Source organism: Myodes glareolus, chromosome 2, assembly GCF_982192425.1.
Source record: "Myodes glareolus chromosome 2, mMyoGla1.1, whole genome shotgun sequence".
Lineage (NCBI taxonomy): Eukaryota > Metazoa > Chordata > Mammalia > Rodentia > Cricetidae > Myodes > Myodes glareolus.
In genome coordinates this window covers 89,788,178-89,812,486 of record NC_142027.1, presented here as the reverse complement: position 1 = coordinate 89,812,486, position 24,309 = coordinate 89,788,178, and the positions used below count along the sequence as shown (strand labels likewise).

The window sequence follows — 24,309 nt, the reverse complement described above, 5'->3', positions numbered from 1 at the left end:
TCTCCACTCACCAGCTAAGTCTGTGGTTTCCAAAGACTAAAAGAGTAAATCAAGAGTCCCAAAGCTCAGTGTCAATAGCAGCTCCTATCTGATCCCATGCACACAGCACTCAGGCCTCTCTACCCTATAATCTAACTTTCCAAACACCCATTTCCCTATCTAGTTAGTCTGACTTATGATAGTCTCAATGCCTATAATACTCTTTCTCCCATATCTGTAAAAGCAAAATCTTACCTATGCTCCCTTCTTAGGTAAAATACTACTTCCCAGAGATAGCCTTTTGAGCTCTCTGAAGTAAAGGAATAAAGTGAAAGCAAAATGTGACGCAAGAAAAGCAGCCCATCTGAACATGAATGAACACAAGCTGTACCCACAAATGCAGTGTATATGACTGCACAAACCAATACAGATAAGTGGCTGGTTTGCTGACTGCCATTGACTAGGAAACTCTAAGAAACCTTAACATTTTTAAGGACAAATACCTGATAGACTCAGTATCTATGTGGACAGGTGCTATTCTTTCCAAGAGAAACTTGATCATTTCCAAGAAAGGATTTGTAGGCTGTTTAGGGTTGCCCAACTTCTTAGTTATTTCACGCTGAAATGCAGATTTGTAAATAATTACAAAAATATATTCAAACATAAAATCACTTGAAAATGTTAAGAACCTACAACATTCTGTAGTACTAGTGCTGTAAACACAAATTTAGAGAAACTAAGTAACAAAAACAAAGCACTGAATACATTCTAAGTAAATAAGATGTACATTATTATAATTATTAACATTCTAAGCAAAGATGGACATTATTATTAACAAGCAAATAAGGTGTACATTATCCAATATAACAATGAAAAAAACTGAACAGATATTTTGAGTAAAAACAAGGCTAGATTCCTATCTCATGTCATAAATTACAAAAACTAGGCAGTGGGGGTGCACGTGCATGCCTTTAATCCCAGCAATTTAGAGGATCTCTGTGAGCTCAAGGCCAGCCTGTTCTATAGAGCAAGTTCCAGGACAGGCTCCAAATCTGTCTCAAAAAATGAACAAATGAAGTTCAAAAGAATAAAAATATAAGAATAAAATGGGAGGTGGGGAGACAAACCAGCAAGCAAAATTAACAAAGAGAATTTAATTAAATTCCTAGACGTCATTCTGAAGATTCTCATTCAGCCTACCTGGGAAAGAGCCAAAAATCATTTTTTTCAAAATGTATCAATATATGAGTGCAAAAACACTAATAAATATTTGAAATAAATATTTGTAACATGTCTTAGTGTCTTTTCCTGTTATGATAAAATGCCCTAACAAAAACAACTTAAGGGAGAGAGAATTTATTTTGGCTAACAGTTCCCAAGTTGTAGCCAATCACATCAAAGGACACAACTGAGCTGGAAGGAGCTGTCAGACCCCATCCGTAATCAGGAACAGAGAACAATAAATGCATGCATACTAGTGCTCAGCTCTTCCCCCATCTTTCTCTCAGGGTGCCCTGCCAAGGGAAGGGGCCACCCACAAAAGGGTAGACCTTCCTACCTCAAATAATCAAGATAATACCTCACATATATGCTCAGAAACCATATTACAGGTCAAGCTGATAATTAACACGAACGATTGTAACTTGCAATCAAATGAAATTTTATGATCAAGACACCAAAAGCAAAACCCAAGAGCCATATAAAATTATCAATGGCTAGGCAAAAATAGAAATCATAATATAAAACGAACATCACAAACGAAACAAAAGGGCAAAATATAGCTGACAGAAAATGAATTGCAACCTAAAATGACACATTACAAACTAACCAGTTGCGAGATAAGGAAAAATATTCTATAAAAATAGGTAAAGATTATAAACATTCAACTCAGAAAATACAAATGATTAAAAAAAGCTTGAAGGAGAAAGGTGATCAGAAACTAGGCAAATAAAAAGCACAATTCCTATCAAAATAACTTTACGTTTAGTTTTACTTGTGTTTTATTTCTAACAATGAGTGGACAACATAATGATTGAGAAATATATGTTAAACGCATTAAAAATGTACCTCTAAACCCATGTGATTAGACTTCTAAAAATCTGTAGGAATCAAGATGTGTAAAAATATTCAGCTATGAAGGTGTTACACAGAGGAGCCAGAGGCATAAGTATGTGTGGAGGCCCAAAAATGTGAGCCTATTTCCACCTTGACCAAAGGTCAGAAAATTAGAGGTAACCTCTGTTGCTTCAAGGTTATTGTGTTTCTACCTCAAACAAAGGTCCCACCTAGATTCAGGGCTGGGAGTTCTGTTCTCTTAAGGTTATTGTCAACAGGTAGCTAATAGCCAGACCTTGTATTTCAGGAATAGAGAAGTAGCTATGTTTCTACCTCAAACAAAAGTCTAAGGATTCAACTAAATTCCAGTCCCCTTATGGAGATAACACTGGATTTCACCCAGGGAGTGGTGTGCCTACAGAATGTTTTGGTCAAGGGTGTGAGCTTGACTTGTTTTATCCTAGCAACAGAATGTTTAACTATGGATGTAGCCCACAACCTTCAACTGGTCTATTCATTTCCTTGTATCATGTTAATGTAGTTTTTTATCTTAATTGTACCTCATTGGGTCAGGGTATTTTAAGTAATTGAAAATTAAATGTGAGCGATTTCAGTATTCACAGGAACTCCCTCCCAGTACTATTCTATGTTTTTCCATTTTATTATTTTCCTGTCTTCATATTCTTTCCTCATAATTCTAAATCCCAATGCCCCTACCCTGGCAAGAGATGTTTTTGTTGAGGCTGGTCCCTGACAGGTATGAAACTAAAGCCTCTGTTCTTTAAGAAACTAAGGCAGGAGAGTGCATTCAAGCCTAATCTGGGCAGCAAGACCTCACTGCAAAAGAAAGAAATGGAGAGCTGGAGAGATGGCTCAGAGGTTAAGAGCATAGACTGCTCTTCCAGAGGTCCTGAGTTCAATTCCTGGCAACCACATGGCGGCTCACAATCACCTATAATGAGATCTGGTGCTTCCTTCTGTCATGCAGACATATATGCAGGCAAACACTGTATACATAATAAATAAATCTTAAAAAAAAGGAAAGAAATGGAAAAGCTCCTGAATGTTAGTATTCAGTAAGCTACAATGCACATGAATAGCATGCTTTGAACTATGAAATACACGACAAAAAATGAATGAGTGGGATGTGGTGGGACACATCTTTAATCCCAGTACTCGGGAGGCAGAAGCAGGTGGATCTCTGTGAGTTCGCGGCCAGCCTGAGCTACAAAGCAAAGTCCAGGACAGTCAGGGCTAATATACAGAGAAATCCTGTCTCAGGGAGGAACACCCAAACCTAACAAAAATGAAACGTATAAAATTCACATATAACATGATTTCATTTTGAAAGGGCATATATGAAAATATTAATGGCAACTCTACCTACAGAAAGACTATAATTTATCTGAATTTTTATTTAACATTTTCTAAATTGAAATAAACAAATTTCTTTTATAAAGATAAAGCAGATGTACTGAGAGAATTCTGTGTGTGTCTCCACGCAGGTGCTTCCCATCCTCCCCCTTACCACACAGCCTTCAGCCTGCTTGCAGGAGCATGTGGGGCTAACAAGGATTTCCAGCTGTTTCCGTATTTTCTCATCATCTTCCAACACTTGTGTGAATTTCTTCATGAAATCCTGCGCCTTACCAGGATCTGGCAAATTTCCTTAAAATAAAATAAAGTTTCATAATTTCTCAAACTAATTTTTTAAAGAAAAGTACTTTCTATTTTGTAATTATAATTAATAGTCCTTATCTACAAACTACCCTTAAATTGTGAAGCATCATCTATACTCAAAATTTGAGAGAGAAATCTGCTTTGGAGAAAATATGAAAAAGTATCCATATTGCAGGGGGAGCACAAGCTCTTTTAAGGAGCCCCGTTATAGTATTTGAAGACACTGAGTGTCAACCTAAGTAGAACCACCTGTTCCTTAAGATGTTGCTTACACTGTCCTGCAGAAGTCCCTAAGATGGGACAGTTCGTTACACTCTGTGTCTCCTTGTGCACCGTTTATCCATACAGACATGCAGCATGTGATACTGACAGACACTGGGCAGACTATCCCGGTGTGATCGCTAGGTTATGTCCTACTGGCAAGAAAGGGTCACTCTCTATAGAAACCACCACAGCACTCTTCTAACATGTGCCTCATAGCTCTTACAGCTAAGGAAATGCTGACCTTAACCAGCATTAGAAAAAAATAGACTAGGCAAACTAGTAAAAGAAATTATAAATATATTAAATGTGACAACAGTAAATTTATCTTTCAAATTAACATATAATTCTGAAAATCCTTAAGTCTTGGGAAAAAAATGACAAATCACTGTTTGTGGTAAGAATACCAAACTGTAATAGTCATAATAAACACTTGCCATATAACCTTTTCATGTCTCTATACACAAGAAAAAAATTAGAATAAACTTTGGCTTCATGGCACAAACTTTTAATCCCAACACTTGAGAGGTAGAGGCAGGTAAATTTCTGAGTTCAAGGCCAGTCTGGTCTACCACATGACTTCAGGCCAGTCAGGGCTACATGGTAAGATCCTGTTTCAAAAACAAACAAACATGAAGACTTGTAAGAGACAATTATCTGCGTAACAATAAAACTTAGGCAGACAGCACCTGGGGACAAGGTTTTTAAAGTTCTAGTGTAGAGCTTTACTATGTTCCAAAGATTAGCAATTCACTAGAATTTCAAAGTACTGAAGATTTAATAGTGATGTTAATTTTAGAAATGGTCATTTAAGAGCCCCTTTATCATAGTTAGGCACCATATTAAGACTTAGTCTTTAGAAAAATAAAATAAAGGATTGTGACAGAGAAAACAGCACCCCCCCAAATTCAATATTTTATTTTTTTTTATTTTTAATTTTTTTCAAGACGGGGTTTCTCTGTAGCTTTTGGAGCCTGTCCTGGAACTAGCTCTTGTAGACCAGGCTGTCCTCGAACTCACAGAGATCCACCTGCCTCTGCTCCCGAGTGCTGGGATTAAAGGAGTACAACGACTGCCCAGCCAGCATTTTATTTTATTTTGGATTTTCGATATGGGGTTTCTCTGTAGCTTTGGAGCCTGTCCTAGAACGAGTTCTTGTAGACCAGGCTGACTTGAACTCACAGAGATCCGCCTGCCTCTTCCTCCCGAATAGTGAAATTAAAGGTGTGTGCCACCTTTGCCCAGCAAAATGCATAGGAATCCTTTATTTTTTTTCCCACGGATACTAGCATTCGTGGAAACAGAATCTAGAAAAGACTTTTAGTTTTTTGATAGATACTAAAAAACCAGAAAGATAAAAGAGAATGAAGTTCTCCAGAGGACAGCACCCACAGCCAACTGCAGAGGACAAGCCTGGAAGCTGCTGAGCTACAAAAAAGGGCTGGCTGAGGCTGCTGCATTCTCAATGAGACCTAGTTCTGAATGCTTTCTTCAAAATGGGGGATTTAAGTGAGCAATGAGATACAGTCACTGTTTTCTTTAGTGTCTTGGTGTTCGATCTAATGCAGTTGCAGTATTTAGCTCAGCCCACGACCTCTTCATTATTGCCAAGTATGGTACACCCACTCTATCAGGTTTTTCTGATTATCTTGTCAACACACAATGTCCACTGAGGTGAGGAGAAAAGCAACTAATGCCAGAGACTGACAACAGAGGAGGAAACAAGGTACAGACTCAATGTTAACAATTAATCTCATGTAATAAGTCTCAAAAATAAATATATATATTATTTCTCAAGTTTTCTCATGTAAGGGACTAAAGAAAATTTCCAATTCTGGATAGCACACAGAATAAATGAAAACTGAAGAGAAAAAGGAGAACTAAATTGTCTGGTATCTAACAAACAAAAACACTAATAATTTCTTAGATTATCACAATCTAACATAATTACATAAAACCTTCAATTAACTTTTAAACTTTAAAAAGATTTAAAACAACTTACTTGTAATAACCATCACTTTAGAAAATATGGCCTTCACACTGGCATCTGTCTGTAAATTACATACAAAAACGTACAATTAAAATTCCCTAAGAAGAATCCACAGGCACCTTCAACAACTCTCCAGACCCACATGCACCCCAGAGCTGTATCTTTCTTTAGCTATTTTTAAATCCTAGATAAATGGGTGGAGTGAAAAATACAAAAGCCATGTGATGATGCTAAGTTTCAATCAATGGGCAGGAAAGAGCAGCTTCATAGTGAGAGTCTTAAAAGCAGGCATGTTTGTTTGCAAATGAATCACTTAACACCTGATCTAAGCTCCTAACGTTCTGCCTGGATCCTAGTAAGACTTCAATGGTTTCTAAAATCCAGACTAATGCTATCCATGTGAATATAAGAACACTACATACTTCAGTAAATGAATAAAAAGTCAGATAACAAAGAGAAGAACTTCCAGAGGCTTCTGGCTGAAGGAAGTATGCTGTCTTCCAGCACTGTAACACTGAAACCCATGCCTACTGACAGCAGAAGCCACTAAAGTAAAGTTTAAGTTGTCTATTATTGAAGAAAATAGATCCCAACAGGTTCAATATACTCAATGACCATAGAAAAAAGGTTAAATTACAGTCAATAAAAAATAAAAAGGTACCAGGCATAGTAGTGCATGCCTTTAATCTCAGAACTCAGGAGGCTGAAGAAGGTAGATATCTGTGAGTTCCAAGCAAGCCCAATCTACATGTCAAGTTTCAAGCCAACAAAGGCGTCACAGTAAGACCCTGTCTTAAAAAAAAAACAAAATGGGCCTAGTGGCTGTGGCAGCAGTGACTCTGATCTTTGATCAGTGTCTTTGATCCCAGTACTCTGAAGGTGTGAAGGCAGAAGCAGGTGGATCTCGATGAGTTCAAGGTCAGCCTGGCTTACTGAGTCACAGATGATAGATACAGAGAAATCCTGTCTCATAAAAAAACAAAACAAAACAACTTCACATCACAGAAGTTTAAAAAAAAAAAAAGTGAGAGTCACAATAATCACTAAAAGAAAACCTCTGCTAAACAACAGATTGTTAAGCAGGCAGCTAGGAAAATTTTCTCTCCATGGATGAAACAACACTTAACTCCTCATTTCTGCCCTACACACCTGAGGTGCATGTGATGGAAGGAGGTCAAATAAAACAAGTTTGAGCTAATAATAAAAACTCACTAATCTGTTTTCCCTGAATGTAATTTAAAATGACTAGATACACTTTCTAGATTAATATGTTTCACACGTAACATTTTCAAAAAGGGAGGGGGCTTAGAATCATTCTAAATGCCCCTAAATAAAATCCGTATTTACTGGGTGAATACCACAACTTCCGGGACTGGAAAGATCCTTCAGGTAGCAAACTGCTTGCTGTGCAGGCACCAGAACCCGCGTTTGATCTCTAGAACCCACACAACAACGCCCAGTGGGAGGTGGGAAGTGCAGACAAGTAGATATAAGGCTCAATGGCCAGCAAGCTACTGGGCAATTTCCAGAAGGCTCACAAAAAACAAAACATACACATTACTGACGAAAAACACTTGAGACTGTTCTCAAGCCTATACACACACACACACACACAGAATACCATATACTTATTATATGGTATTACCAGAATATTCATTCTAAGTAAATATATCATATAAAGATATTAAGCTTAATTATGGTAATTATACAAACTTTCTAAAACTATATCTTTAAAATTTAACTTACTTTAGGTTGTTTAATTAAATCAAGCAAATCTTTTACTTGGTGTCGGAGTAAATTTTGACATTTCCACATTTCATTTAATGCTCTGAAAAACACAAAAACATACAAAACAGGATAAAAGTCCTTTCAGGATAATCCAACAATCAATTCTAATAAAAAAGGGGGAAGTAAAAACAAGACAGGAGAAAGGATGTAAAATTCACAGATTAACTGGCAGCCCAGGGGTAAAGACTCAAATGGGATAGTAGCAGCAAGGCCATTAGGCAGAGATTTGTGGTGCTCATTTGACTTTGTATAAAGATAGATTAAATGGAGCTTAATGCCCTACTTAAAGCGTTAAGTCCTACTTAAAGAAGTAGGACTGAGAATAAAGAATATAAACCTAATAAATAAATGAAGTGCTGACCAAGTTCTGTCTTGTAATAGGTGATGGTAATCTAAGGGAAGCTGAAGGATAAGACCCATGAGAAAAAGGGTACATGTGTCTGTACACATTTACATTTATCCTATTATATGTAAACTTCAAGTAGAAATTACCTATTGTTATGAATGTCTTCCTGATAACTACATTGTTAAGAGTTTCAGCACCACATATTTCTAATGAAATTTTATTAAAAAGTATTTTACATCAGTTTACTTTGTGTGTATCTATGTATAGGAATACGTATGTATGTTCATGTGTGCTGGCTGTCCATGTGTGTGTAGGTCAGAAGACAACCTCAAGGGTCATTCTTTGGGCACCTTCCTTCTTTTGTTTCAGACAGGGTCTCCGATTGTCCTAGATGTCTCCCAAGTGATCTAGGCTAGCATGTCTCATCTAACCATTGCTATGCACCAGGCCTTTTCCATGAGTTCTGGGAACCTAAACTCAGGCCCTCACAACTGCAAAGACTTGACTGACTGAGCCATCTCTAAGCTCACCGCTTATAGTCAATCACCTACACCTACAGCACACACCTGTGAAGCACTGACAAAGGTGACAAAGAGCAGAAGCACATAAACAAGCTTCCCTTGGGCAGAAATGGCACTGCAGCATCTCCAGTGTCCTCTTCATCAACGTTGGGAATGCCTCTGGGGGAAGGGGTTGTTGTGTTTTGTTTTTAAAGAACACAACCTGCTTTAAACTTGGGAACTTGCTAACAGTAAGAGTACTGGAACATTTTCACTTTTGGACACCTTAAATTTTAAGTAGTGACATTTTACTATTTTTGAATGTCAAAGTTCCACCATGTTACACTGCATTACTAATTAATGTAAATTTATTAGCTAACTGAAAGCAAAATGATCACTTACCAGAGAACTATGAAAATCTAAAACAAAGCAGGAGCTGCATAAATAAACTTTCAAGAAAACAGTCTGAAAAATGACTTCTGAGCTCCAAAGTCAGACCCTCTTTATTTGCTAGAAAAATCATGATTCCCAACTTTGAAAAGACCACGTTGAAACTTTATTGAGTTAAAACAGATGAAATTATGTAATCTAGGATATTACCACTTGAATATGAAATTGTAAGAAATTCTAAAACCACTATAACCATAGCTAAAATTTTCTAAGAAAAAAAAATAGCCCCCACTGACTAAGAATTTATATTACAATGTATTTAAGAAAATTTCCTAAGAATTTTAATTGAAGTATTAAATAAGAAAATAATTTGCCCATAGTTATTGTTGTGATGGGAAGAATTTCAAATAGAGTAGAAAGGGGATAACAGAGGCAATGGGGTGACAATCCCAGCACTCAGAAGGATGTGGCAGGCAGTTCTCTGTGAGTTCCAGGCCAGCCTGAGCTACAAAGTTAAGACTCTGTCTCAAAACAAAACAAAAAGAGTGAAAAACATCCCTGAAGATTATACATATGATAATCCTATCTACATAATGTGCAAAAATAAGAGATTAAAGGAAATACATACATACATATACACATGCATGCATACGAGTACTTTAAAGCTATTTTTAATAGACAAGAAAAAGACTGCAGTACATCTCTATAAGGAAGAGAGGATAAGAGTTGGGTGATACACTCATAGTCATTTTAACTATCACCAGGCTTCATCACTCGCATATATGTGGTCTTTGTTACCAAACTTAAGAAAATAAAGAAGTTTTGGGAAGTAACACAGATGAATATAGATTGTTCTAAAAATTATGGTAATGTAGATGATCAGCTAATTTCACAAAGTCAATGACAATAAAAGCCACCTTTAAGTAATACCTACCTTAAATACTTCAACAGTTAAATATCATTCATGAACAGTTTTTGTAAAATTAAAACCCTCATGCAATAGTTCAAATAGTTTTTTTTCTCCTACTTTTTAGTGGTATTATTTCACAGCACATCTCTTAAAAATGATTGCTTCACTTTCTAATTCAATAAAGTATACCTAAATTTCAGTAAAAAGTAGTTTCTGTTTAGTTTATGGCTGCTATTTATAAACTCTTCTTACTTACAGGTATTTTCTTCTTTTCATTTCTATTTCTGGCATTAACATTTCAGCAATTATCTTTCCTTCCTTGAATTTAGAAGCTATACACATATTCTCAGATGATTATCAACTTTTTTATATCTACACCTGACAAATGTATCAACCAACTGACATTTCTGTTTACATGATTAAAACAAAGGCATTAGAGGGCTGGAGAGATGGCTCAGTGGTTAAGAGCATTGACTGTTCTTCCAGAGGACCTGAGTTCGATTCCCAGCAACCACATGGTGGCTCACAACCATCTGTAACGAGATCTAGCGCCCTCTTCTGGCTTGCAGGCATACATGGAGGCAGAATGTTGTATACATAATAAATAAATAAATCTTTTTTAAAAAAAAAAGACATTAATGTTTATTTCTTGCCTATCTTTTATGTGTTATCTGGCCATAACTTCACTCCCATATAAAGGCATGGCATTGACCAATCACAACAGTGGGCAGTGAAGAATGGTCCTGAAGACCTTTGTGCTGTGCAGGGAAGGGTTCTTGCACACTTTCAAGAATGAACATGACTGCAGTGAGTGTGTTGGCTAAGTCCCAGGCCACATGCTTCCTTCTAAAGTCAAACTTTCATAATCTTCAGAAATAACTGAAAATTTTCTTGCTTCTTGAACATGATTCCTTCCTTCTATACCTGCCTTTCTCATAAAATAAAATAAATATACAAACACAGTCTTAAATTCTTTCACATAGGATCTCTGAGTGCTACTTCTAGATTCTTACTTAAAAGTATCTTTATTAATTTACTGTGAAGTGGTATTTGGTAAAGGCCAGATTTACTGAGATGTCTAATTAACACCTGTTCTAAGAAGACACATGTCAATCATACTTCATCCATTCTAACAGGCCATCAAATGCATAAAAAGGAAAAGAATGAGCAACTAAACTAAAAGAAAACAACAATTTGAGAGTGCATTCCACCTTGAGAAAATTTTCCAACATAGTAAAATTAAATAAAATAGTAGTATATACGTTGTCTCTTGTAGTTAAAAAGTTAAGCACTGTTGGGCTGGGTGGTGGTGAAAGACGCCTTTAATCCCAGGACTTGGGAGGCAGAGGCAGGAGGATCTCTGTGAGCTCAAGGCCAGCCTGGTCAACAAGAGCTAGTTCCAGGACAGGCACCAAAGCTGCAGATAAACTCTGTCTCGAAAAACCAAAAAGAGTTAAGTGCTGCAACCAAGTACCACTGACTTCAAATCCTGGCAATCTTACCACTATCTTACTACTTATAGCTCTGTATGGTTGCACTTATATTGAATAAAACGTAAACTTCTGCTGCTACTTTTCAGTTGCAATGTAAAAGCAGAGACAAGGTACACATTCCAGAGCTTCAAACATAGCACACATCCACAAACTACAACTCCATCTAAAGTAACAGTAGCGCATGTAACTATGAAAATGAAGACGGAAGTCCATTACAAATTTCAAGTACTATTAAACTTCCAATTTCAGAGTGCTTACTCCTCAATAGCTCTAATTGTGTTAACTGGAATATCATGAGTATGAATTTCTAAGCCTACAGGAAATCTCTAGGCCTTAATAGGATTCAGTTAGACTAGCAGTGTCTCTACTATATATAAAATGCCAATTCTCTTCCCAGACATCCAAAGGTACTCTCTGAATGAAACACGGGGATAAAAATGTATTTGTGAGACCTGCCCTAAAGCTAACCTGCAATGCTATGTTGAGGACAAACAGCACAGAAATTTGTACTCTACTGCACTACAGAATAATTTAAATTAGTACCGTGTTAAGAGTAGGAAGATAGTATTTTCATAATGTGGACCTTTTTAACACCTGAGGGGGTGGGGGAATAGGTATATCACCTTTCTTGAATGCCATCAAAATGAAAATCTAGAGAGAAAGAAAAATCAAATCCTTAATGATTTCATGCCAAGTAGCTCTAGCCAGCTTTAACTGTTTTTGTATCTGTTGATGACAGAACTTTCTAAAAAGAAAAAGAAATAGCCCAGTAATTTATAGTGTTTTGAACTTTTAAACAATGCTTATATTATTATAAAGTTTACATTAAATATTTAAGGTTTACCCGCCACCCTCATGCCTAATTCATACACTACAAAACGAGAGAGTAGCATGACACTGGAGACATACTTCACAGCGTTCAAGTCCAGGGTAGCATACAAGTAATACAAGCACTTCATCCGTTCTGTAGTTTCCAAATTATGAGGAACCATGTACTGAGCAAAGATCCGTTCAACAAGTAACCTATAAAAGAAAAGACTCTTTAAGAATTCTAAGTTTAATTATAAAAACTATAAAAAGTCACAAATTAAGTAAGCCCCTTGTTTTGAGAGTGGAGAAGAAATGTATTTCAAAGGAAGAACTTAGCGCTCTATGTCTGCAACAGTCCTACATCTTGGAAAATATCTGTGTATCAAGGCTAAATGCCCATATCTGTACAAGAAAGTTCAGAAAGCTATACCAGGCCTCTCTATGCATTCCACTTGTCCAAACTAAAAACAAGAAGGTACTTAAAGTCACAAAGAAAGAACGTATATAACATCCAAAACTCACCAAATAACTGAAAAGCACATCTGTGTATGGGCCCTGACTTACCGATCGTCAATGCTGTTCTGATAATATATGTGTAGTAGCTTGTCCTTGACCCAGGATATCTGTTTTGCAGCATCTTTGCCAGCTGCTGACTGTAAAGCATATTTCTTATAAATCTGGGCAAGTCCCATCATGGCTTCTTTGCGTACTCTCCACTTAAAATAAAAACAAATAAGAGTTCTCTTTATGAGGTAAAAATGCTTCCATTACCAATGGGTGCAGTGGCATACACCTTTAATTCCAATGCTTGAAAGACAGGCAGGCAGATCTCTTTGGAAGTCAAGGCCAGCCTGGTCTATACAGTGAGTTCCAGGATAGCTAGATCTACAGTGAGGTCCTGTGTCCAAAAATACAAAACAAAACAAAAACAAAAACAATGCAAAAAAAAAAAACCTTCCAGTACATAAATTCATTAGAATAGTGTGCTGGTTAATCTTCAACATCAACCCCACTAGATACAGACTTGCCAAGGAAACAAACCGGGCACATTTGTGAAGAGCGTTTCCAGGCAAACTTAACTGAGAAAGAATAACTCACTCTCAATGTAGGTAGAAACATCCCACAGACTAGGGTCCCTGATGGATGAAAAAAAAGAAAGCTAGCTGAACATTAGTATTCAACTCTTCATTGTACAGACCCTACTTTATCTGAACCTCAGAGAGCTTCAACTTATAATTTATTTAGGAAAGAAAAGGTATTTTCAAATGTAATACCATTATACTTCAAGTATTAAAAATAAAACTCTGCTGAGAATGTTCTATACATCTTTAATCCCAGCACTCAATGAGGGAAATCTCTGTGGGTTCAAGGCCAGATTAGTCTATACACAGAGTTCCAGGATATCCAGGACTACATAGAGAGACTGTCTCAAAAATAAAATAACAAACAAACACAGAACAAAACCCTCTGGGATTCACCTACTCTCCTACTTACCCGTTTGTCCAATGTTCGTTCTCTCACAAAATTAAGTAAGTGATCATTGACAAGAAGAATATCCTTTTTAGCAGCTGTTACTATAGACACAATGACATCATGTCTAATAGCTTCCTCCGGGTCGTGTGATCTCACTTTAAGATACTCTGAAAGGTAAGTGTTTCTGATTAAAATGAAACTTTTAATAATTATCATATTGCTTTAGAAGATTGGAAAGGCCTTTGAAAATCAACACAGCAAAAGTAAACCCTAAGTAGAACATTCAGTATCTCAAGACAATTAAGAGCAAGGGAAGAAGGGCAGAAGCAAAGCTGGGCATTCCTTTACAAACCAAATGCCATGTACAATGGAAAGTGAAATCTGCTCCAGTTTTCCAGGAAGGAAAGTTGATACGCCTATCTCTAACTCATCTAATTGATCATATACATGAACAGGTGTATCACTGTTAAGCATGTCATCATCATTCTCCATATAAATGAATAACACATTCTATTCAGCTAGTGTTATTGGGAAATAATGAAGTATTATTATTTCTATGCTGTAATTAGTGAAACCCTGAATATAGTTACTGAAGGAAGAAAGCTAAGAGTCTGGCTGACAAGACCTTGTTTCCATGTGATCCAACTGAAGTACAAGTATCTAAATTAAGAATCTGAACGGTCACAGTAAGAAAATCTTAGCAGTTACAGACCCATGCTCACACATAACACTTTTTCAAATGGCTTTCTGTTTAGTCTACACACACACACTATTAATCATGAGCACATGGCTATGAATTACCAAGATTTGAGAGGAAAGGATCTAATGAACAGAAACAAACAAAAGCAAATAAAGGATGAAAAAAAATAGGTTATGGCTAATTCTTTTTAAAAGAGGAAAAACCCCTTCCCACCAAAGAAAGCATTAACAGACTCAGAAATACTGCATTCGTAACACAAGAAAAGGATGTTACAAGTCCCCTTCCCAAAAGAATATCCAGAGAGAGAAAGAGGAGAATGGTAAAGCATAACTGAGAGAAAAATAGAGATAGAACACAACACACACGCACGCACAAGGCAGGGGGCAAAAGAGGAAAGGAAGCTAGATAGCCCCAAGAGCAACACAGTACAGATGTAAGGAGGAAGATAGGAGATTTCAAGTAGGGTGCTTCCATAAAAAAAGAATGATACTGCCTTAAAAACAAAACAAATAAAAAATGGGCTGTTACAGATCTGACAATAATTCCATATACTTGGAAGCATTACTATGATAAGCTACTGTTTTAAACATTACAGATGATATAATTTGTGGCCTTCTTTATAAGTAGAAACTCAGAAGTAATAGAAGGTTTAAGGAGTATTGATAAGCAGAGCAACCTGAAATGTACAGCTTGGAACTTACATAAATAACTCTTCAATGCCAAAGAGTAGAATGAGAAAATAGACTAAGAAAAAATAGAACAAAAAAAAATTTATGAAACACAAGAGAAAAAAATAGGCAATGCAAAAAATTTTTAAAAATTCACTTAATAAAGACAGAGGTTTAGCTCCATCAAAGTCATACATTATTTCAATGAACTGCATTTCACAGGACAACACTAAGTCAGCTACATAAAGATAGAAATAACCACATGATTTTAAAATCACAAAACCAACACAGTCCAACTCTAGAGATATCTGCTCTGTTGAGCCAGTAAGAAGAACTTAGTGCAAGGAGGATTCTGGCAGCAATTATCTTTGCTATTATACCTCATAAGCACAATAAATGCTAACATTTGTGCAGAAGATATACAAGGCTGTTATATTAACCTTCATTTTATGAACTATTTCATAAATTAAAAAAATTAAACAGGTATATGACATTCTCATTACTTCAAATATTGGAAGTGAAATACTTAATGCTTAGACAGATTTCAAGTTATCGCCATTAATTATGGTTAACTGGTTTATAGTTAAATTGTTTTCACTAAGTTCTTAAAATATCAGAGCATTGATGTTTTCAAAAAAATCAAGACCCATTCAAACCCAAATATGTGAAATTGTGCACGGCTGCTCTTAAACAAAGGAACTACCTTAACTCATGAAGTTACTTCCAAAAATCCTGCTTCTAGTGTGCACAAGCAACTACATGGTAAGAACTGCAGCTTCAGAAAGTAAGCTCCATGGCGACGACTGAAGGGAGAAGACAGCTATTAGAAGGACCTGAGAGAGAGTGTTTCCTTATAAAGTTATTTCCCCCACTGAAGAGCATCCAGAATGTGCTATTACCTGTTAAATCCTTTGCTAAATCAGGATGGTTCATGAGACAATGGCTAGCAAATTTCACACATTCCAGGCGTATTGGTACATGGATATCATTAAACCTGATAGAAGATTTAAAAAACAGAGTTGGGTATTCTAAAACAACCAAAACAAATTAAATCTATATTCAAGTTGTATTTATTTCTCTTACTAACGAATAAACATATATATGAAAATACAAAGTGGAGCCTGGGAAGATAATGGGGATTGGTAAAGTGCTTGAATCCTTATTCAAGTTTAATTCCCAGCATCTGCATAAAAAGATGGGTGATGACACATGCTTCAGATCCCACAACTAAGCAAGTAGAAACAGAAGCACCTGTCGAGCCAGTTCAGGCCATTCCCCAGGCTTAGGGGCCGCTGAGGCACTCCAGCTCAGGTGACGCTGAAATATTCTAGCTCGCAATCAGAGTAGATGGGAGTCTCTGAAGGATGACCTCCATCGGCACAAATATATACCCATGGCTATACTGGCATGCATGCAGATACACAGATACAATAAAGAAAATGCAGAGTGTAACAAGACCATTTTAACAGTTTTGAGGCACACATAAACTAAGACAATCTCCAGTTAGGTCCTATTAGGACTATAAAATTCTGATAAGCCTGTTTTCCATTTGGATAATAAAACATATTTTTCCATAAACACTGTATTTCAAATGTCTGTTCAATATGTGTGAAAGTACGTATGCATGTTATATAAATATATTGTGATGTTATATAAATATGCTTATGCTTCAAAGAAACATTTCATTTTCGTATGTCTGAGAAGAGATTCCCATGAAGTGTTTTTTTCATAATTATAGGACACAAATTAATGTGTAGCAAACCTTACACTATTACATTAGTTTATATCCTATAATTCCAAATTGTATCCAAAAATCGTTCTTATCCAATTAACCATGAGAATTATTTCATTTTCAACTAATAACAAGGCCATCCTCATACTCTATCTACAATTTATTATCTATAAAAACAAATCCATAGGCGGGCAGTGGTGGCGCATGCCTTTAATCCCAGTACTCGGGAGGCAGAGGCAGGCGGATCTCTGGGAGTTTGAGACCAGCCTGGTCTACAAGAGCCGAGTTCCAGGACAGGCTCCAAAGCTACATAGGAACCTTTCCTATAATTTTAGATATTGCAGGGACCTTTCACTCTTAGAAACTGGCAGTTAAGAGTTTGACACATGACTTCTGGGCATTAGGATTCAAATTTCTAAGCAAAACTATCTATATTTCCCCATCAGCATGGACATGATATTTAATTGTCCTTCAATTATTAATATTCAAAATCTATTCACAGCAGTTCATCAAAGAATGAGTAACAATTACTTTTAAATTTTGCTTAAGTGTCAATAACACTGTAGCTAAGTGTTTCCAGCCGGTAAGTCTGTGTTTTACTTCTGTAAAATCAAAAGGCTCAAGAATTCTTAATCACTTAACACCAAAAGAAACAACACATAGGGCCAGCAGATAGTTCAACAGGTAAACACCTGAAAATCTGATCACATGTATTCAATCCTTGGAATACAATAAAGCATAAAAATGAAACTGAAGAAGGCGCTAGACAGTAGCGCAACTGCCAAGCATGCAAAAGGCCTCAATACCCCAATAGCATGTCTTTAAAAGAAAAACTGCAGTGATATTTTGCTTATGTTCTAACAAATAAAACTTGCCTCAAGATCAGAGCACAGAGCTAAATCACTAGATTTAGCCACTGCCAGGCAGTGGTGGCACACACCTTTAATCCCAGAACTCTGGAGACGGAGGCAGACGGCTCTCTGTTTGTTCAAGACCACCCTGGGCTATACAGGATTGAATCTGTCTAAAAGAGGAACAGAGCTCATACAAAAGTGATCCCAGCACTGGATCGCATGCCTTTAATCCCAGCACTAGGCAGGTGGAAACAGGAGTAATATGGAATGATATGGCTGGGTGGAAACAGGAATATAAGGCAGAATGAGACAGGAATATAGTGCAATGTGGGGTCTGGTGGAGACAATTGCAGTCTGAGGTTTGGTGGAGACGGAGTCTGGAGATGCAGTCTGAGGACAGGATCACTCCTTCGGTCTGAGCACTGGTAGAGGTAAAAAAACTCTCTAGTAGCAGCTGGTCTCTTCTGGTTCTCTGATCTTCAGCATTAACTCTAACTGACTCTGGGTTTTATTAAGACCAACTAAAATTTTTGCAATAAAAACATGTTTTCAAAACCAACAGCAGCACATTTCTTAAGCTGCTCTTATCAGGAGAAAACATTTATTCCATGAAGTACAACTTTCTCTTATGGCCCCTATAAGGGGTGTTTGGAGTCTAGGTATCCAACATTAAAACACTTACCATTTTGCAAACAAACATGTAACTTATGATCATTATAAATAAATACATTTGTTAAAATATTTTTAGCTCCTCGAATTTGTTATTGTTATTTTGTTCTGAGACAGGGTCTCACTGTATAGTCCCGGCTGACCTGGAACTCACTACGTAGCCCAGGCTGGTGTCAAACTCACAGAGATCTGCCTGCCTGCCTACCTAGTGCAGGTATTAAAGGTGTGGACCACCACACTAGCTTTACAAGGCTTTTTTTGTTTCTTTATTTTCTTTTTTTTTTTTTTTTTGTGATGGTGAGAAACAAACCCTGGGCCTTACACATGCTAGGTTAGTGTTCTACCATGGATTGTCACTCCTAGACCAAATTCAGTGATATTTAATTCTGTGTGAGGTTTTGTGCATTAAATTAAAAGCAGCAGCTATAGTGGAATAGAAAGGCAATACAAATTTACATTGGGACTTTCCAGGCAGAGTGCTGACTGGGTTGCCTGGCTAATCTAATTCCAAATGTGAAAGTACAGCAAGGCCCTTCACAGCCACTTGAGTGTCAGAGCACACAAAGCAGCAGTCCACTTCTGAGTCTACCTGCTGCTAAGCCCAGGCCATCCTAGTTCATGAAGATGCACTCTGCAATATCTGTGTAACAAATCTCCTATACAAACATCTTAAGATGTATCCCTTTCATTCAGCCACATGTAACTAACTGCATTTTTTAAGTAAATAATTTTTTTAAATTTTTTTAAGTAAATAAAATGGTCAGGTGGTGGTGGTGGCTCACACCTCTAATCCCAACACTTGGGAGGCAGAGGCAGGCAGTTCTACAGAGTGATTTCCAGAATATTCACGATTACACAGAGAAACGCTATCTCAAAAAACAAAACAAAACAAAAGTATAATAAACTAGAAACAGAGTTGCATTGCCTTAAACTATTTAAAATTTTATCTTACTGTACTCCCAACTAGAAATCAAATACAAAATGTTAGTAAAGGTCTAACATTTATTAATCTAAATTTCCCACTTAATATCATAACTGAGCAAAATCAAATCTAGAAACTCAGCTTAGAAATTCAGAAATCAACAAATAAGTAGAAAGGCATATACACTCACACATTAGAAAAATTACACTGGTGTGGTGGAGTTTATCTTTAAATCTCAGCACTCCTAAAGCAGAGACAAAAAGGATCACTGAGTTTGATACCAGCCTGGTCTACATAGTGAGGAGTGAAACCCTGTTCTCCAAAAAGGGCGGGGGGGTACAGACAGAGACAGAGATCATTTACCCCAAAAGATGAGGTATAGCAAAATCACCAACAGTCATCAAAAAGAAAAGTAGTAATAGCAATACAAATACTGAAACACAAAATGGAATCAAAGTCTTAAATCCTATTTGGTTGTTACTGACTTGACTGCTTTATTTGTTCTGAGCATGATTTGAAGGAACAAAATTCTCTCTTATCAGGATCAAAGCAGTTTCAACTACAATATCTACAGTGCTTTAGTATTCTTAAGGTCAAAGATCTCTTTAGTAAAAGTAATGAACTTCTCCCACAGAAAAGTGAGAAATACAAACTCACTCACACCATTTCAGTAATTTCATGGACCACCATAAGCATAGAAAGATCCAAAGCCATTATCCTTTAAGAAACACTGAAGCTGCCGCGGCAATAGTGCACGCCTTTAATCCTAGCACTCAGGAGACAGAGGCAGACAGATTTCTGTGAGTTCAAAGCCAGCCTGGTCTACAATGCGAGTTCCAGCACAGTCAGAGCTACACAGTAAAACCCTCTTTCAAAAAACCAAAACCAAAACCAAACAAACTAAAAAGAAAAAGAAAGAGAAATACAAAAGCTGTATTTGATGGAACATACTTATAGGATGGAGCCCGAGCATTGGTTAGCCTAAGTAAGGCAAGAGAATCAAACACTCTGGATCAGTGAGCGGTGAGGAAGAGGGGAGGTTGGGTGTGCCAGGCTGTCTGCCTCTACTTAGGAGGGCTAGAAAGATGAGCATCAGCACATTCAGCTATGTCATTTGTTATTAATTTCATTAGTAGTCTCACCCATCCAATATCGCCAAATAATCTAATTAGATATAGCGTTGGGGGAAAGACTACATCACTTTAAACTGTACTTTCAGTTAGAATTATTGTTTTATTATTATTTTATGGTTATAACAAAAACTATGAGGTAGCCTTTAAAATGTATCATTTTTCAAAAAAATCACTAAAGACAAAATAAAATGAAAAGATAAAAGAAAATTTTAAACACAGCCAGCCATTATCAACACTGAAAACTACAAAATGAAAACCTCTTTCATTGATTTATTTTTAAATCAGCATTTCATGTAGTCCAGGTTGGAGCAAAGGCTGGCCTTAAACTTTCTGTTGTTGTTTTGTTTTGTTTTTTGAGAGATGGTTTCTCTGTACCTTTGGAGCCTGTTCTGGAATTCACTCTGTAGACCAAACTGGCCTCGAACTAACAGAGATTCACTTGTCTCTGAATCCCAATTGCTAGGATTAAAGGTGTGCATAACCACCACCCAGGTGGCCTTAAACTTCTGATCATTCTGCCTCACTACATTGGTTTATGGGGTGTTGGAGACCCCTACATAGGGCCTTGGTCACACGCTACCAAATGAGTTATACTGCCAACTGGAAAACCCTTTATGATTTTTGAGAACACAGTTTAAATGTGTGCAGAATTTAAAAAAAAAAAAACAATAGACATAGATATAAACACGTATCTCCTACAAACAAAATCCCTGAATCAAGTACCTGCCCAAGTAGCACTGCCAAAGCGGTTTATTTTGAGAAGCCAGTTCTGAATCCTTTGCCCCAAACATTTTTGCCAGCAGTTTAACAACTTGGAGGCGTTCTTCATTATCATTGCTCTAAAACAAAGCACAGACTCTTTAAACTTCAAAGTAAACAAACACTCAATACATGACTTATTCCTAGGATATCCTGGGCTGTCTAATTTACAAAAAACAAACAAAACCACAACTTATATGAATCCAGATGGTAAAGTGTATATTCCAAAATTTTTTGACAAAACGGAATGTTATAATAAATGCTTTAATCATCTCAAGTTACATTTCAGCAGTACTGTGATATGAAAACATGTCTTAAGATTCCTACTAAATACTAAAAGCCTCTCGTACCATTCAGGTTACTTTCTGAATGAGTAAATTTAAAAACCTACCAAGGACTCTTGAAAAGACAAGATTTTTAATACCAGACACTGTACAAACATTAAATTCTTAAAGAAGCTCAACAGTGTCGTGAAGCATTGATAAAGCACGCTTCTACTTTACTCACTGTATGACAGGCACCCTCAAGATGAAAATACAGTTTTATTGTTGACTTTGTTACCAAAAAATGGCACAATGGTTAAAATGACCAAACTCAAATGCTAGACTTCCACACAGAGTACAACAATCAGGCTTATCAAATGCCAACAAATTCAAGATGCTATGGATGTTACTATATAAGGATTTCTTAAATTTTAAGACAGTGTCTTGGGCTAGCATTCAAGAGCTCCCCAAAAGTATAGCCTATCTCTTCTTGGTACGTGTTTATTTGCTCCACAAAAAAGTAGAGCCATGAGTGATGTATCCTCTGTACCCTCCAATGTACCTAGCTCCTTCCGACTTCAACATGCTTCTTCATGGTGCGTTCTGCTGAGTGCTGTATCTCTGAGTCTTACAGCATCTAGTCTCTTTACAGAGCACATTTCCCCCTCTACCTCCCATACTACACGTTAAGCTGCCTGAGAACAGGGATGATAGTTAACTTATTTTTATACTAGTCATAGTATATAAGAAAATGTAAGGGCTGGAGAGATGGCTCAGTGGTTAAGAGCACTGACTGCTCTTCCAGAGGACCCTGGTTCAATTCCCAGCACCCACATGGCAGCTCACAACTGTCTGAAGATCCAGTTGCAGGGGATCTGACACCTTCACACCAATGCACATAAAATAAAGTTAAATAAACCATATATATATATAATTATATATATAATTATATATGCACATAAAATAAAGTTAAATAAACCATATATATTATATATATGATTATATATATTATATATATAATAATTATATATAATGTAATTAGAATTTTCTAGAGGAAACTAGATTAACTAACAAGTAATTAGAAATGTTGGTTGTCTTGTCTCACCAAAATTACTAACCATATTTAAAAGGGGACAGAAAGGCCATTTAATCAAAGGGCTCACTTAAGAAATACATCAAAAATATACTGTAGACTAAAAGAAGAATAATTTACTGATTATTTAGTGTCCATGAAATACCAAAAAAAACTGCTTGTTTTATTTTGGTTTTGAAAGTAACAGATCAAAAGTTTTAGAAATATGAAAATCTATTTTTCTGGGTTATGTATTAGGATCCATCAAAAACTAGTAATTATAACTAGCTGTATTTAATCTTGTAATAAGTTGGGAGAGAAACCATGCTCCCCACTTCTTCAAATAAAACTTGATATATAGCATCATTTAATGTCAGGGCAATAGAGACATGCTAAAAATTTTCAGATTTTCACTACAGAAAGGAAACTTAAAGAACACGCAGCTATGTAACCCAACAAAGGAAAAGCATGCCATAGTACAGACAATGAGTGCTAAGCTACTTTTAATGCCCAGTCAACTGCTATAAACTGTGCTTTGAAAATAGAAGCTAAATGTTTGCCTCCAAAGTTAACCTAACCCCAGAACTATCCTAGAAAATATGTGGAAGATGATGCCATTCTGCTGATTATTTTTTTAAGTGAGATTTATTAAACTGGCAGACATCACACCAAGCACTAGATCCAGAGACAGAAAAGGCACAAACCCATGAATGAACAATAACAACATTCTTTCTCATGTTATATTCAGTAAATCGGTTATAAGAATCAAAGAGCAACAAGCAATGTTCATGGTTGAATTGTTGACACAGTCATAATTTTACAATAGTTACCTTTAATTTAAACTCAAGCTGGGGTAGAACAGAGAGCAGCAAATGGCTGTCAATGTTGTAGAGTTCCAGAATCAAATCAAAGACATGCTCAGACAAATCACTAATAGATGTTTTCCCAAGCATCAGAACCTGGTTAAAAAACTGATAAGAAGAAAATCTCCATTAAAAGAAATTTCACAGAAAAAGTGTCTCAAGTTTTGATTACTAGTCAATTAAACTTTTTATTGTTATAAATAAAGTCAAACAAGCAACTCAGAAGCATTTTCTATGTGAGAAACTACTAACACCTAAAAACACAGAATTCATTTTGCGGACAATAATACAGATAGTATTGATTCACCAATGACCAATACCAGTAAACATCCTTACCACTGAAATATTTTGTTCCTCCACTAAAATATTCAACTATATTCTGACTGTGACATTTTTGTGTCAATTAAAAGGTAAAACATTATTTCTGGGTTTATCTTCAAAGTTTTCAAGGAGACTGTAAATCCAGACTAGTAGTGGGGATATTAGTGTCCATATAGGAAAATACCATGCAAAGACAGAGTAGAGGTGAACTCCTTCCTGGAAATAGGGTGCCCTTCCTCCCCTGCCCTTGAACTCCAGGTTCTCCAGGCTCTGGCTACAAAGATTTGTACTAGCAAACTATCACTGGACTTCATCAAACTCCCAAATAGCATGAACCAATTGAACCAAATTTCCTCATATGCATACAGGTATACATACATACAAAAACACTCTTACATACATTTTGTCAATTTTGTTTCTGTTGAGAACCCTAAGATAATGAGTCAATCACCTCACTAGATAAATTCCTAATGACAAGAGATGATATCTTGCTTACAATTAGTACAAGGAAAATTACAGCATTTAAAATAAAGCTTTCCTATACATTCAGAGTAGTGTCTACTCCTATTTTTCAACTGCACAGATTTTTATTTTAATTATAAAATGTTTTTCTAATCCTTCTTGACTTCCTTTGGATTCTGATAAACAATGTGTACATTTACAAAGTTTACAACACTA

General features: G+C 36.4%; 1 protein-coding gene across 5 annotated transcripts in view; it reads right to left on the bottom strand.

Moving 5' to 3' along the window:
* The window catches only part of Pds5b (PDS5 cohesin associated factor B), a 151,172-nt gene that overhangs the window by 58,760 nt on the left and 68,103 nt on the right, over nt 1-24,309 (bottom strand). For all 5 annotated transcript variants that reach the window (XM_085685243.2, XM_085685244.2, XM_085685247.2 and 2 more), the window contains exons 8-17: nt 23,278-23,418; nt 21,077-21,192; nt 15,943-16,037; nt 13,697-13,842; nt 12,767-12,918; nt 12,302-12,415; nt 7,712-7,793; nt 5,978-6,026; nt 3,563-3,702; nt 483-598 (exon numbers count right to left, since the gene is read on the bottom strand). In XM_085685243.2, coding sequence (XP_085541369.1) covers nt 483-598; nt 3,563-3,702; nt 5,978-6,026; nt 7,712-7,793; nt 12,302-12,415; nt 12,767-12,918; nt 13,697-13,842; nt 15,943-16,037; nt 21,077-21,192; nt 23,278-23,418 — 1,151 coding nt within the window. The remainder of the gene's footprint in view (nt 1-482; nt 599-3,562; nt 3,703-5,977; nt 6,027-7,711; nt 7,794-12,301; nt 12,416-12,766; nt 12,919-13,696; nt 13,843-15,942; nt 16,038-21,076; nt 21,193-23,277; nt 23,419-24,309) is intronic.